Source organism: Prionailurus viverrinus, chromosome C2, assembly GCF_022837055.1.
Source record: "Prionailurus viverrinus isolate Anna chromosome C2, UM_Priviv_1.0, whole genome shotgun sequence".
Lineage (NCBI taxonomy): Eukaryota > Metazoa > Chordata > Mammalia > Carnivora > Felidae > Prionailurus > Prionailurus viverrinus.
This window is the reverse complement of record NC_062569.1, coordinates 89,016,865-89,032,292: the sequence shown is the minus strand read 5'-3', so window position 1 is coordinate 89,032,292 and position 15,428 is coordinate 89,016,865. Positions and strand designations below refer to the sequence as shown.

Genomic DNA, 15,428 nt, shown 5'->3' with positions numbered 1-15,428 from the left:
AGTGGACCACTAGCAAGTCGAAGACTCCAGGCGGGGAACAGTTTTTCTGATGAAAAGGATGGCAGGATGGCAGACACTGGATTAATTTGCCAAGAACCTCAAAAATGGATTGATAGGCCATTTTGGTCAAAATCCACAGGAGTACAGGTGGCTTGCTCATGTCTCCCTTCCACAAAGAACTTTCCAGAGGATACCCTGAGAACTGGCCTCCGGAAGGGCACACTGACGTGCTCATTCCAAACAGGAATAAACTGCAGGAAAGCTTGGTGAGTGGGAAGAAACATGGCAGGCAAGATCCAAAGGCAAGAGAAAACATTTTTCTTTTCAAGCCAAAAATAATAGAAAGTAACTCTATACCTTTATAATGAAAGGTTTCAAGCTGTTATTTTTGACCCCGAAAGGGCAGAATTAACTTGCCATTGTAAATGGTCCCTTGAAGACCAGTCCTATGTGTAGTTGTGACCAAAAGCACAGATAAATATTAAATATAATTAGAGAGACAGCAAGAGCGCCAGGAATAAAGGCTCCTCTTACTCTTGTACAAACCATGGAACCTGTACTATATATACCTAGAACACAGCAGGCAGTTCTGGACACTGGGCCACAATGAAAGCGAAATGAAGAGGTAAGCAAGCCACACAAACAGACGGGACCCCAAAGCGGAGTCCCTGCTGAACTAACCATCCCCCTCGCTGAAAAACATAAACAACCAAATAAAAATGCATTAGTATAAAAAAAAGGAACCCATCATATATGTATGCCCCAAATCCTCACTAGCCACTTAGCCTCTTAGGACCTAACGTCATTAGAATCATCGTCTAAATCTGCCCGTTTTCAACCTCCTCGGTTGCTGGGTGCTCTTTCAAATCACTCTCATCCCCAGTCAACTGCATTATTTCATTGATTCACTGTACAGCGGCAGCTATATTGGACTCAGCCTCCAGACCTGTATAGCAAATCGATGGCCACAGAGACGCAATTACAGAAGTCACAAATGCTGAAAGCCACAAAAGGAAAATGGCTGCGTTCTCTCTCCCTGACTGGGGCCCCATGGAATGCTGCTTCACCATCTCATCAGCATTATTAAAAGCTGCCATTTACCGACCAAGTACAATGCGCCCGTATTTTATATATACCTTTGTACGTTGTGCTAAGTACTTGATTTACATAATCTCATTTAATCCTCATGGTAAAGCTATGGAGCAGTACGAATGCTTCTATACAAGTGGTGAAAAGGAGAAAAAGTTAAAAGTTCATCTATAACCACCACTTTTACTATTCAATGAGCACCTGCTGAACACATCTGGGGGAAATCTGCCATGTTTCCAATCGACAGGCCAGCAATATTGGTTATTTAATAACTGTCCTTCCTTGCTCATTTCTACTCTTGAAGCACCCATTCAAAAATGGGAAGACCATCCATTTGGGAGCAGAAACAAGCCAAGTTCCCTAATCTTTATAACAGGAGGTGGAAAGAATGCCCACTCATCTGGTGAAAGTATGTACATCACTCTCCAACCACAACAGAAAATGCTGGAACCTCAGGCATGCAGCAAGTGCTCAACCTTGGCTTGACTGCTGTCCAGAACCTGCCAAAAATCCAGCTGAAGTGGCTGATAGTTGAGAAAGATACACTAAGTCTACAATCTTCTGAGTTATTTATGCTTTCTTCCTTTACAAAGTGAAATCACCACAAAGCAATTTACCTGGACCACATTAGCTCAGCTACCCACAGAAGTACTTTCATGAGTTGAGACCCATTGTTACACCCTCAGCTCCTACTGAGAATCTATATAAAATATCACCTTTTAAAGAACATTAGCACAATTTCCTCAGAACAGCAACTGATGGCATTTTTCTATTACGAGTCTCAACATTCCTTATATAAATAGTCCTCTTAGAATTCACTGCCCCCATCGGAATGCAAGCTGGTGCAGCCACTCTGGAAAACAGTATGGAGGTTCCTCAAACTAAAAACTAAAACTAAAAATAGAACTATCCTACAACCTAGCAATTGCACTACTAGGCATTTATCCACGGGATATAGGTGTGCTGTTTAGAAGGGGCACATGCACCCCCATGTTTACAGCAGCACTATCAACAATAGCCAAAGTATGGAAAGAGCCCAAATGTCCATTGATGGATGAATGGATAAAGAAGATGTGGTGTGTATATGTGTATATATATATATATATATATATACACACACACACACACACACACACACACACACACACACAATGGAATATTACTCGGCAATCAAAAGGAATGAAATCTTGCCATTTGCAATGACGTGGATGGAACTGGAGGGTATTATGCTAAGTGAAATTAGTCAGTCAGAGAAAGACAAAAATCATATGGCTTCACTTTATATGAGGACTTTAAGAGAAAAAACAGATGAACATAAGGGAAGGGAAACAAAACTAATATAAAAACAGGGAGAAGGACAAAACAGAAGAGACTCATAAATATGGAGAACAAACTGAGGGTTGCTGGAGGGGTTGTGGGAGGGGAGATGGGCTAAATGGGTAAGGGGCATTAATGAACCTACTCCTGAAATCATTGTTGCACTATATGCTAACTAATTTGGATGTAAATTTTAAAAAATTAAAAAAAAAAAAAAAGAATTCACTGCCCTCAAAACACTCATGCCTGTGGATGAAATTGTATGCTTACTTTATCTGGCAATGATCACATGCCCCACCCAGTTTCCCTTTGTGCCCTCGTTTCCAGGAAGCTCAGTACTAAATTTAGTGCTCAACTATAGCCATTCTCACACAATTCAATATACACAGATATCTTTCTGCCTTCAAAAGAGAACTTTTTCCCCTGTGAGCTGCTGTACTTACTTTTCCCCCAATGATCAAATAGTACATGTCCATTACAGAACATATGGAAAGTACAGGAAGATATAAAGCAGCAAGAAAAATAATTTCAAATGGCTTCTGATCGCTTTTTAAAAATCTGATTTAGCTGTCTGGGCCTATCCCTGCTTTAATGCATCCATCCCTGGCATACAATTTATTTTCGGAGGCAGGGAACTCCTGGCTAGCCAGGCCTCAGACGAGGCGGTGCTACACGCACGTTTCTGTGTAGCAGAGCGAGGAGGGAAAGGAGGCACAGAACACAAAGGCTGAATGTGTTTGGAATAACAGATGCTGGAGCTAGAAAGGATGTTTAGGATCATCTGGTCGAATCCCTTCATGTTTCTAATAGGGAGCCCCATCTCCCCAGGCCAGGCTCCTGGTGGCCGCGCTAATGTTCACCTCCAGAGGAGCATGGCTCATCTGACCAGCCTAAGTGCCAGGACTTTCACTGGGTCACGTTTACTGGTGGATGGAGCAGCCAAGTGTCAACAGACACACACCCCCACCTCCCTCTCTCTTCACTTCCCTTCTACAGAGTGCCGGCTGGGTCCTCTCCGAGCCTGCCTCTGGCAAGTCCTACCCGCTCCCTCAGTGCTCCTACATGTGTGCCTAGAGCCCCTCAATCCTGTAGTTAGGCAGGGATAGTAAAGTGTCAGAATTCAGATTTAAGGGGTGGAGGGAGGAGGTATACCAGAGTGCTGGTTAGGGGGTTAGCAGCTAGTAGCCCAGATTGGAAAGTAAAAGCAGAATTTTGCTTCCCATATGGCTTCAGGTCTCTGTGCACGTCCCCCTCTCAGCTTCCCTGCAGGGAGGAGGGGAGGCTGGCAGGCTAGATCTAGACAGTCCTGGGTGCCTGGCTATTCCCTCATTTAACAGCACTTAGGGCCCTAGCGTCTAGTATCTCAGAGGGAGGTGGGCCTCTACCTAGCACAGAACACCCAGTTCAGTGAAAAGGAAGAGAAATGCTCAGTGAGAGACTCAAGGAGTAGGAAAGATATGGTGGAACTCTTCAACAATTAAAAGTAAGACGTTCTTTTTTTTTTAAGATTTTATTTTTAGGTAATCTGTACACTCAACGTGGGGCTCAAATTTATATGCTGAGATCGAGAGTCACATGCTTTACTGACTGAACCAGCCAGGCGCCCCTAAAAGCATAGGGTTCTAAAAGGATGAATGCTCAAGGAATTTGAAGGCCAACTATTTTTTAATGTTGAAAAATCCAGGTGACTACAGGGTCAAGTCCGGTAAAATTGGAAACAGGCTGATTTTCAAATAAACCACAATAGTGGGTTGAATTTAAATTATAAATATTAAATGACCTTGACCAGAATCAAAGTGTAGCTTCCTAGAAAATGCTTCCTTTCCACCATTTAGTAAAGTTGGTTGTAAATCACTGAACCACAGACCTTTGCAGCTGGAAAGGCTTGTAGCTTTTATCCAATCTGACCAATGTTTAAGAATAATCTTAAAAGGAATCTCCCAAAAACATGAATCATAAATTATATACATACCTAGTCAGCAGAAACTGTATACAGAGTATATAGAGGAGGAATTGGCTGCTTTAAATAGGCATTACGGAAAGGACCTCCAGGTTCCGTTTTTGCTCTGGTGACATAAACCCAAACCCCCTAGTATCTCTAAAAAACCTGTGACCTACAACAATTTTGAAATGGCAACTTTGAAGGCAGTCTAACCTCTATTTCCAAGAATATTTCCAGCCCTCTCTGTGCTGCTTCCTAAGGCATGCACAGACTCTGAATAAAACCTCAGAGAAGAGAAGAGAAAAGGCAGGCAGAGTTTCCAGCATTCTCTTTGGTCGGTAGCTGGATGAGCCCTGTGATACTGGGGCACATGCTAATCGCCATTACTCACCAACTGTACCTTGTCCTGGGATGGCAGGGAACCCAAGAGAAGTAACCAACATAGCCTGTGTCCTCAAGAGGATTACACACTGAGTACCAGATAGGTATGGGAGAACCTAATGCGACAAGGTGGATAGCGTGGAGGATGAGAAGGTTGAAAACAGTTCCAGGCTAGACATGGAACTGCCAGAGAGGGGCCTTACGATGACTAGGAGCTGAAAAGGCAAGGAGGCGTGTTCTCCACCGCTGCAGCTTTGCAAACACCTGCACTGTCTGGGTTTCTTTTCTATGACGCCTAGCAAAATGTTTATCTGTGTTATCTTTGCCATTGCAAGAAACAAGTTGGCCGTAATGAAGCAACACAAATCTAACTCCTAATCAAATGACTCAGTGCTCACCAGTCCACTCACCCCAGAGCGTGGCCTCTGGTCCAAAGGATACACACCAACAACACTTAGTCCCTGTTGGATGCGTGTACGTGCGTGTGTCCAGGGGATGAGGGGACAAGCAGGGGTTGGTGGACACAAAGGCCCAGAGCAGCCACCTGACCAACTCCTATTTTCCTTCCTATGCAGTTAAAGAGAACATATTTTAAAGACGAACTTCAGGGGCACCTGGGTGGCTCAGTCCACCCAGTCAGTTAAGTGTCCAACTTTGGATCGGGTCATGATCTCAGTTTATAAGTTTAAGCCCTGCATCGGGCTCTGTGCTGACAGCTCAAAGCCTGGAGCCTGCTTCGGATTCTGTGTCTCCCTCTCTCTCTGCCCCTTCCTCACTCTCTCCCTCTCAAATATGAATAAACGTTAACAAAAATTTAAAGACAAACTTCAGTATGAAGGTAAATTGTGCAGATGGTATTTTTCCCCCAAATACTCTGCGTTTGTCTTTAATGTCTCCTCGCCTCGGCCCCTGTGACAAGTATGTTACTAGCAAGCTGTACGCATCTATTATTTCTATTCTGAATGATTTCAGCAGGTGAGACTGGGATAGGAGCACTCACATCCGGGGTGGTCTGAGGGAGGGGAATGACCAGCTCTCCAGCTGGTCCTGGAGAGCGCTGGTCCTGAAAAATTTCTCTTCCTAGAGAGCGTGGTCTCCTCTTCCATCTCTAAAGCAGGAAGAGGGTCCTGGCTGAAAACCCAAGTGGCAGCCAGTTGGGTGTGCACGGTCACGTCTTCGGGGAGCCGCTTTCCTCTTGCCAGGGACCCTTGGGATGTTCCGCTCTCAGTGTGAGAAGGGGCAGTTCTTCCTTCTGACCCTGAACTGGATGGCGAGCGAAGTGTCCCCAGTGCTGAAAGCAGACACCAACAATTAAAATTCCACCAGCAGACTTCAAAATGTCTGAATAATGTTTGAGTGGGATCACCTCTGACCTCCATGAAAACAAATTAAGAGCAATTATTTATTCTATGAAAAATTAACTCCTGAGTGAGAGATCACAAACCAAGACAAAGACTGTTTTCAGATCTCACGAACAAAGGCTGCATTTTGTGGTGAAGTTACTCTAAAAGGGGCACAATGAAGCTAAGTATCAGATGATATGGGATCAAAGATAGGACTCTGATCACCATGATTCATCACTCGCATTCCATAACGCTGGCCCCAGAATTATTTACTTGAGTTCAACATAAACAAAATTTCCAAAACCTGGATGACCAACGAACTCAGGCAGCATCAGGCGCAGGTCTAAGCTCTGTGTCCATCATGTCATGAAGGGAACATAAAATACTGTCATTCGTACTCTTTATAGAATTGAGTCCCTCAACCCGACCCCCTGCAACAAGCTCATGAAAGCAGGGGGCCATCTTTGATGGCATCATCTTCTACTTTTAGGCTGTTACCAAGTTCGTATCAATTTTCCTTTGTGAAGAGTCTTTACCAATTGCTTCCTGTCTACCCCTGAGGCCACCAGGCCATGGATCTTAGCACCAGGCATCTGGATTTCTATGTCCGCCTGGGTGGTCCCCCTGATGCCAGGTTCACTCTGCCCCATCTCCCACCCCAGACATCTTATACCTGCCTGCCAGGTGAATCCTCCCCAAATTTGCTTTAATCATGTCACTGTCTTATTCAAAAACCTTCGGTGACTCTTCCTACAACACCAAATCTAAACTGCCTGGTTTTCTAAGTCCTCTGTGACTCCTCCTCACCCCATGCACACAACTATCCTCTCCTCCATGTGTGACTTACATCCTCCCCCATGGGAAGCTGCCAGCCTTCCCACTCCACAAAAAGACCACACTTCTGTCCTTTTCCTCACATGGTCTGTGCATCCCACTCCTAAGCTATCCCTCCCACCGTGCTCAGACATACAGACTTAGGCTCAAATCCCAGCTTTAAAACCTATTAGCTGTTTGACCTATACACCTCTGATTAATTACATCTCTACCTTCAGTTTCCAAATTCCTAAAATGAGAATAACGTGACCTCATTGGCTTGCGGTGAGAATTGAGAGAATAGATATGTTGGTATACAGTAGGTACCTAAGCGGTGCCAGTTTTCTGTGTCTTCCCTTCCTCAGTCAAATCTTACACATCCAGCCCTAGCCATTTCTTGAAACTTTTTGCTAGAAGTGGCAAGCCACCGAGCTGTGCAGATTCAAGCAGGAACCGCCATTTGGGCAGCCACGCAGCCTACCAGACCAGATCTGGTATCTCTGAGGCTGTGGTGTGGGGCATGATCAGTGGGTGTCCTTTGGACTCAGTCTGGCCATGGAATGTCAATTCCCAGGACTGCTCGGGGCTGTAGGCAAATGTGCACCCTCAGCTGGTCTATGCTGATAACTCACTTAATCACAGCATGCCACAGATGGAGCCTGAGCCACAGGGGTGAGCTACCCCAGCCCAGGACCCTTGGATGGGCACTCAGGATGGGGAAGAGGGAGACTGGCAGAAACTTCATCTTCCAGGACCGGACATACATGAATGAAATGAGCATCGTTGGCACAAACTCACCTCTGGTGAGGCTCTGGGAAGTCAGAGCTGTTGCTGTGTCAGACCCGACAGGGGAAATGGTGAAATTTGTTTTCCTGGAAGAGTCATTTCTTCCTCTAGCATCTGCTACTTCAGTTTGTGGAATGAAGTTTTCTGGAGCATCTGAAGAAGTGTGGCTCTTTCTGGGGGTCTGAGTCATCACGCCCTCCTTGGAGACCACCGTTGAAAAGTCCATTTGGTTCTGATCAATGGTGATGTTTTCTATGTGGGGTTTGGTGCTACTTTCTGGCCAGTGGTTCCTTACCACAGCTGAAACAATAAGAAAATGGATCAGTAAGAGCCTGCTGGTTCTCTGTCTGCCACGAGCAGATACTCAGTAAAGAAGTGGATTCAGGTAGAATAATTTCACCTTTCTTTTTTCCGCACAGTAATTATTCTCACAATGCAGTGGGAGAAATTATGTAGCAACAATACTATGTAGTATTAAATTTTACAGTAAGTGGAATAAATGATGAAAACGGACAGAAAGAGACCAGTACAGGGCTTAGGGGAGAGGACCTGAAGCTCTGGGATCCAGGCAGGCTCCGGGAGGGGCGCAGGGGACACAGGTCAGGTGAGAGCAGGGGGAAGGAAGCACTCGCATGCATCAAGGTTGTGAATTGTGTCTTCTGCATGGTAGGAGGGTAAAAGCTGGCAGCTCTCGATCCTGACACCTACTCTTGCAGGCAGGGGGTGGGAGGTGGGACATGCCTAATTCTGGAAAAACATGTGAAGGATTTGGCAATATTACCAAAACCTTCGTAATGTAAATAGGTTTGATGCAGTGCTTTTGTTTTCTTTGAATTTATCCTAAGGAAATACTCAAGAATGTGGACAAAAATTTAGCTGCACTGATAGTCATGATGTCATTGTTTATAATAGCAAAAAAGAAAGGAAGGAAGAATAGAAGGAAGGAAGGAACAAACAAAACTGAAAACCCTACAGCCGCAGATCAATTAAACCAGTTGCATTATGTCCATATGAAAGGACATGATGAGGTATTAAAATGTTATAAAAATAAAGACGTTTTACAGGTATTATTGAGTTAAAACAACAGGTTTCAGGGGCCCCTGGGTGGCTGGGTTGGTTAACTGCCCGACTTCAGCTGAGGTCATGATCTCGCAATTTGTGGATTCAAGCCCCACATTGGGCTCTCTACTGTCAGTGTGGAGCCCACTTTGGAGCCTCTGTCTCCCTTTCTCTGCCCCTTCCCTGCTGTCACTCTCTCTCAAAAATAAAACATTAAAAAAATTTTTTTAAAGTTTCAAAATAGAATTGAGAGTATAGTCTCATTTTGTTAAAAAAAAAAAAAAGTAACAGCAATCATGCATGTGTGTGCATGCCAACCACGGATATATGTTCTCGACATGTCCTCATTTGTTCAATCCTTGTGCAATGTCGAGGTAGGTGCTCTTCTCCAACTCTGCCCGGGAGGCAGAGGAGGTGTGGGGCGGAGGCTCATATTCCTTGCCCAAGTCACCAGACAGCCTGCTCCCCGCCCAAGCCCCTGAGCATTCAGCTGTGCCCAGTGCTCAGGACAAAGCGCGTGGTAACGAATCCTCCTGTTCCCCCTCGCTTCCGGCGCAGGGGTGTTGAGGAAAGGTTGCTTATTAGTACGGACTGTTATTTGACATTTATAAATTAGAGGATGGATTTAGATTAGTTGGGAAATATACTGAAGTGATCATTTTCTGCCATATTGCCCAACATGATGGCAGAGAGGGCATGAGTTACAAACATCACGATCAGGTGAAAGTTGAGGGGAAACCGGGCGCAGAAGCAACCATCTGTGGGATTAGGTATCATTTATCAAGGCAGGGGGTTCAGAGTCAGGGCAGGTTGGTGGGACACCCAAGTCCAACCCAAGGAGGGTGCCTTGTTACTCTGAGGATGTGTGCACACGACGCAGCCACGGCTTGGAAGAGGGAGCCCCACCACTGCTGGGGTGTCAGCTCCTGAAACCAAGACTAAAACACAGACCACATTTTAAGAGCCACTTCCCTGGATATCCAAGCTAATGTGGAAGTGAATATGAAATACATGTGCTAATTGGAGGGCACAGAGTTTAATGAGTTTCTAGAGAAAGCAATGAGGACAAGGACCATTTAAAGTTATTGCTGATTACATGGGTCCCTTAAAAACCTATTTTTATTTTCCTCATTTGGGAAGGATATTTTTCGTTCTGCTTAGGATCAGGGGCTGTGAGCACTGCTGAGAGACCTCGGTGGGAATGAATGAAGTCACTTCTATCTGTATGAGTCAGGCAAAACATGGCCAGCCATCTGACTAGTAGCGGCTGCAGGCAGAACCTATGGTTCAGCTCAAAATATCACACTTTCCCAAAAGGAACGAGTTATCTTCTAGATCAGCACTAAGAGATGTATAAAGTAAGACACAAATGCAAACCACATATGTAAGTTTACTTTAAAAAGTAACAGATGAGGGGCGCCTGGGTGGCTCAGTCAGTTGGGCGACTGACTTCATTTCGGCTCAGGTCATGTGATCTTACAGTTCATGACTTCAAGCCCCACGCTGGGCTCTGCATTGACAGCTTGGAGCCTGCTTGGGATTCTGATTCTCTCTCTCCCTGTCTCTCTCCCCTCCCCCTACTCATGCTCTCTCTCTCTCTCTCTCTCTCTTTCTCTCTCTCTCTCAAAATAAATAAATAAACTTAAAAGTAACAGGAAATTAATTTTAATAAATACTTTACATACTCTGACACATTCAAAATAGTAGCATTTCAATATGTAATTGATATAAAAATTGAGATACTTTGCATTCTTCTTTTGGTATTACACCTGTAAATTCCAGAGTATGATACTAGCTGTACTTCAAGAGCACAACAGCCACATGTGGCTAGTGGCTACAACACTGGACAATGCAGTTCTAGGTCAATGGTTCTCCACATTTCCTCCACTCTGGTCCACTCCCACCAGAAGTATGGCTCATTTATTGGGGTTGGAGGGGTAGTGATTTTTAAATCTTCCATAAGAGATTCTGACAAACTTTCCTAAAGGAACCCTTTCCTCCCCAAATCCCTTGAGAATTGCTGCTTTTGTGCTTCCTATTCTGTTTCCCGTAATTGATAATTAACAGAAACTTCCTGGAGAGGGGAGGGACGTTGCCAAGCATCTGGGTTCCTCTGGGGTCCAGCCCCAGACAGGCAAGGACCACATTCACCTGAAAATGGGATTTGGAGGGGTGTTTCCAGGGGCAGCCACCAAGTCCACAATTTCAACTTGAGACCAGAGACCCACACAACATGTTCCCTTTGTTCTTTCTATTTGAGCTGCAAGGCAAATTGGCCTCTCCAGATAAGGTGAAAGGGTCTGAGGATGCTCTCTCTATCCTCCTGGTCATTTGGGCACAATGAAGAGAGACTGTTCTTAAAAGAAGCCAGAAAAAAAGTGATTGTGGGGAGGTAGAGGCGACCCAAAACCAATGCGTGGAAGCTGGTAAGCCATGAGCAAAAGAAGAAAATGAATTTTGCTCTATTATAGCCTTAAGATGAGTGTGACACTTGGCTATTGTTGAGCCTCTGAGGAAGCCCATGGCTGAGGAAGCAGCAACATGCCCTTCTTCACAGAACTGGGAATGTCCCTAGGAGTTCCACTGCAGTCTTTAGAAGGTACGGAATGGCCACATAAAGACAAGACATGAGTCGCACTGAACCATGCTATCTCCCTGGAGGGGTGACAAAAGATGGAAGAAGGAAAAAGAAAATGTACCCTATAAACAAAACAAAAAAGGCAGACCATAGTCTTGCATTGTCCCAAATCATCCTACCACTATAAACGAAATATACTAAATAAAATATGTTTTACAAAATATTTCTAAATGCATTGCTGAGTTGGCAAGTAAGTAAAGAATCACATCTTCTAAGGCCAAACATGAACCAAGAGCTGGAATACAGAGAAGTGAGCTAATTCTCGGCAGTTAGAAGCTGCTCTGGGGGCACCTGCTCAACTTTTGTGAGCGTGAACTTCTGGTCTGATTATTAGGAGGATGTAGGACATAGGAGACAAAACTCTTAAGGAGAGAGTCTGAGAGGAAACTCAGACTGTATAAAGCTGGGACTAGGGCTATACTATGGGTGTCAGACACATAGGGAGAAAAAAATCTGCCCTGCAGAAGGGGGCCAGCAGGGAAAAGTGGCCTTTGATCTTGGTTTTAGATGAAGGAAAATAAATCTCACTCAAGAATTTGTAACCAGAAAGGTAGCCCTCATGTGGGTATGCAGCACAAACTCACAATACTTGTAAGTTCTAAACCTCAAGCCAAGGATACATTTTAAAGGTGGTCTTGAACTTTGTGAATATACTAAAACCACTAAATTATATACTTTAAGAGGGTGCATTTTATGGTATGTAAATCATATCTCAAATACACATGCACATATGTGCACCCACATATACCCCATTAGTGTGAAGGAAAAGTGGTTCAGATACACAGTGCCTCTTGCTTTGCAGAAATAAATGTGAATGCTCTCTAAATGAACATACCTTCAATCCGATTTTATCATTCATTGATAAAATTCTAAGGAATAAGAGATCACTGTCAAAAAGCACAAAATATAGGGGCGCCTGGGTGGCTCAGTCGGTTGAGCGTCCGACTTCAGCTCAGGTCACGATCTCACAGTTTGTGAGTTCGAGCCCCGCATCAGGCTCTGGGCTGATGGCTCAGAGCCTGGAGCCTGCTTCCGATTCTGTGTCTCCCTCTCTCTCTGCCCTTCCCCCATTCATGCTCTGTCTCTCTCTGTCTCAAAAATAAATAAACATTAAAAAAAATTTTTAAAAAAGCACAAAATATAAAAGGAAAAAAGGCATCAGTGGGTAAAAGTCAGCAACCTAGATAGGCAAAGCCTTCAAATGCTGGAAATATCAAAGAATGTAAGTATATAAAATACATAAAAAGAAATAAGAAACTAAAAATGAGAGAAAGAGAGACTATAAATAATGGCCAAAAGAAGTGAAAGAACTCTAAATGGAAATTCTAAAAATGAATAAAATATAATGATTGAAACTAGGAAACTTGACAGATTTAGATACGACTGAAAAAAGAACTAATAATTACAAGACAGATGATGAGAGAACACCCAGATGATATAAAAAGATAGAAAATATGAAAAAGAGAGGAAGAGACAAGGAAGATAGGAGTGAGAAAGTCCAATATATATACAACTGGAGTTCTAGGCGGAGAAGAGAGAAAAGAGAGAAATGGCGATATTCAAAAAGGTAATGGCTGAGAATTTCCCTCAAAACTAAGGAAGCCCAACAAATCCTTAGAAAACAAAATAGTACAGAAATATAAACTCACATCATAGTCAAACTGCAGAAAACCACAGACAAGGTACATCTTAAAAACAACCAGAACAGGGAAAATGACAAATCATGTATAGAAGATGACAATTAGACTAACAGCTGATTTCTCAACAGCAACAATGGAAGTCCAAAACCAGTGGGTAAATATTGTACATTCAGTAAAACTATCTTTGAAAAATATCCTGAGACTCTCTTTCAAAAAAGAAACATTTTCAGTCAAATTTCAGTTTATCAACCACCTCCACAAAAGGAAATTAGGGAGAATTTTATGTCCAGCAAGAAAAACAATGCTAGATAAAAGCTAGAAGAGGCAAGAAGATATAATGAGCAAAGAAAATGGTAAATATGTGCATAAATCTAAAGCAACGTTGAATTTATAAAATAATTTCTCATTTGTGGGATTAATAAAACAAGATAGAGCAAACCATGGATAACAATAGCGCAGAAGTCAGGAGGGCGTACCCAGAATCATGTTGTGTTGAAGGGTGACTCTAAGCTGTGTAAAAAATGCATTTTCAAGTTCCTCAAGCTGACCCTGAAGAATAGAAAGAGAGTGTATCACTTCCAACTGGTAGAGCTTGCAGTAATATGAAATTTCCATTGAGAGAAACTAATTAATATTGCCTAAAACCAAAACAATGAATCAACAAATAGCAATTTAAGCATGTTACTGAGAGGTATGGGCAGGATTACTAAAAGAGCTTGTTAAAAGGGTCGAAAGTGGTTGATTCTGAGAAGTGGAAAATGATTGGTGGTAGGAGTGGTCAGGGTTTTTTATAATAGCCTTATAAAACATATTTGATCTTTAAACTATGTATGAGTTTGATAAAAAATAAGAATTTAAATTCAAAGAAGTTAGATAACGAGCCAGGGTAAATGCCTGCAGCGGATGATAAAAGTTTAGCATTCCTAACACGTGAAGTTTTTCAAAGTCCTAAGATGTATGGGGCACCTGGGTGGCTCAGTCTAAGGTTAAGGGTCTGACTAGATTTTGGCTCAGGTCATGATCTCACGGTTATGAGTTTGAGCCCCACACTGGGCTCTGCCCTGACAGCACGAAGCCCGCTTGTGGTTCTCTCTCTCCCTCTCTCTCTGACCCCTCTCCCCCACTCTTTCTCTCAAAGTAAATAAGCTTAAAAAAATTCCTAAGATGTACATCTCACAAAGAACATGAATATGTGATTCACAGAAGAAAATGCATAATTTGAGAATAAATACATGACAGTATTGTTGGAAAGAAATAAAATACAAATGTAAACTAGAAAAGCCTTTTTTTCAACTTTTTATATAAATTTTTTTGCCTATCAAATTGGCAAAGGCTCAAAAAATGATAAGATGTAGTGTCACTGCGGGCATAGCTGACTGGCACCTCCACACAACACCAGTAACAATGTAACTGGCACATTCTGGTGAGAAATTCCGCATTCCATTGCAAAAGTCTTAAAAATAGGCATATATTTCGACCTAGGAATTCCATTTCTGGAAATTAATTTCAAGGAAATTCTTAAGGATGTGCACAGATTCAGGCACAGGGAAGTTTACCACAGCATTGTTTGTAATAATGAAAATTGGAAACAACCTAAATTTCTGCAATAGGAACTTGTAAGTAATTATAAGACAACAAGATTTTAAAGGGCTGACCAAAATATATTATTGATACAGTTTTAGATATGTACTATGTTCACCCTGTACAGTTAATTAAAAATATAAATTAAAAAATGGCATGTACCATATGACGTTATGCTATTAAAAATAGATGTGTTTAAGGGCACCTGGGTGGCTCAGGTGGTTAAGCATGCAACTCTTGATTTCGGCTCAGGTCATGATCTTACAGTTTGTGAGTCTGAGCCCTGCATTTAGCTCTGCACTGACAGCACGGAGCCTGCTTGGGATTCTCTCTCCCTCTCTCTGCCTCTCCTACTCATGCTCTCTCTCTCAAAAAGAAAATAAACATTAAAAATATATATATAAACATAAATAAATATGTATATATATATATATATACACACACATAAACATATATATACATATATATCTGTTTAAAAACCTGCATCTCCTGGGGTGCCTGGCTTGGCTCACTTGGTAGAGCATGCGACTCTTGATCTCAGGGCTGTGAGTTCAAGCCCCATGTTGGGTGTAGAGATTCCTAAAAATAAACTAAAAAAAAAAAAAGCATCTCCTAAGAAAAAGAACAAAAAAGTTGGTATCTTGGTAAAAGGACTCTAGGTCTGGAAGCCTTCTTATAAGGGGCTTTCTTTGGTCCCTAGACTGCTCCCTAAGGTAGGTAAAGCATGTAGACTTTCGATATAAAGGTGGCTCATGCAACTTGCTCATAATACAGCTATTTCTGAAACATAAGCATTGTGAGTGGCCTTGAGCACCCAGCTGAAGGACTGATGAGTTTAC

General features: G+C 42.8%; 1 protein-coding gene across 1 annotated transcript in view; it reads right to left on the bottom strand.

Annotated features, from left to right (window-relative positions):
* The window catches only part of HEG1 (heart development protein with EGF like domains 1), an 89,615-nt gene that overhangs the window by 53,325 nt on the left and 20,862 nt on the right, over window positions 1–15,428 (bottom strand). Inside the window, exons 2-3 of the mRNA XM_047874009.1 lie at window positions 7,684–7,971; window positions 5,730–6,020 (exon numbers count right to left, since the gene is read on the bottom strand). Coding sequence (XP_047729965.1) covers window positions 5,730–6,020; window positions 7,684–7,971 — 579 coding nt within the window. The remainder of the gene's footprint in view (window positions 1–5,729; window positions 6,021–7,683; window positions 7,972–15,428) is intronic.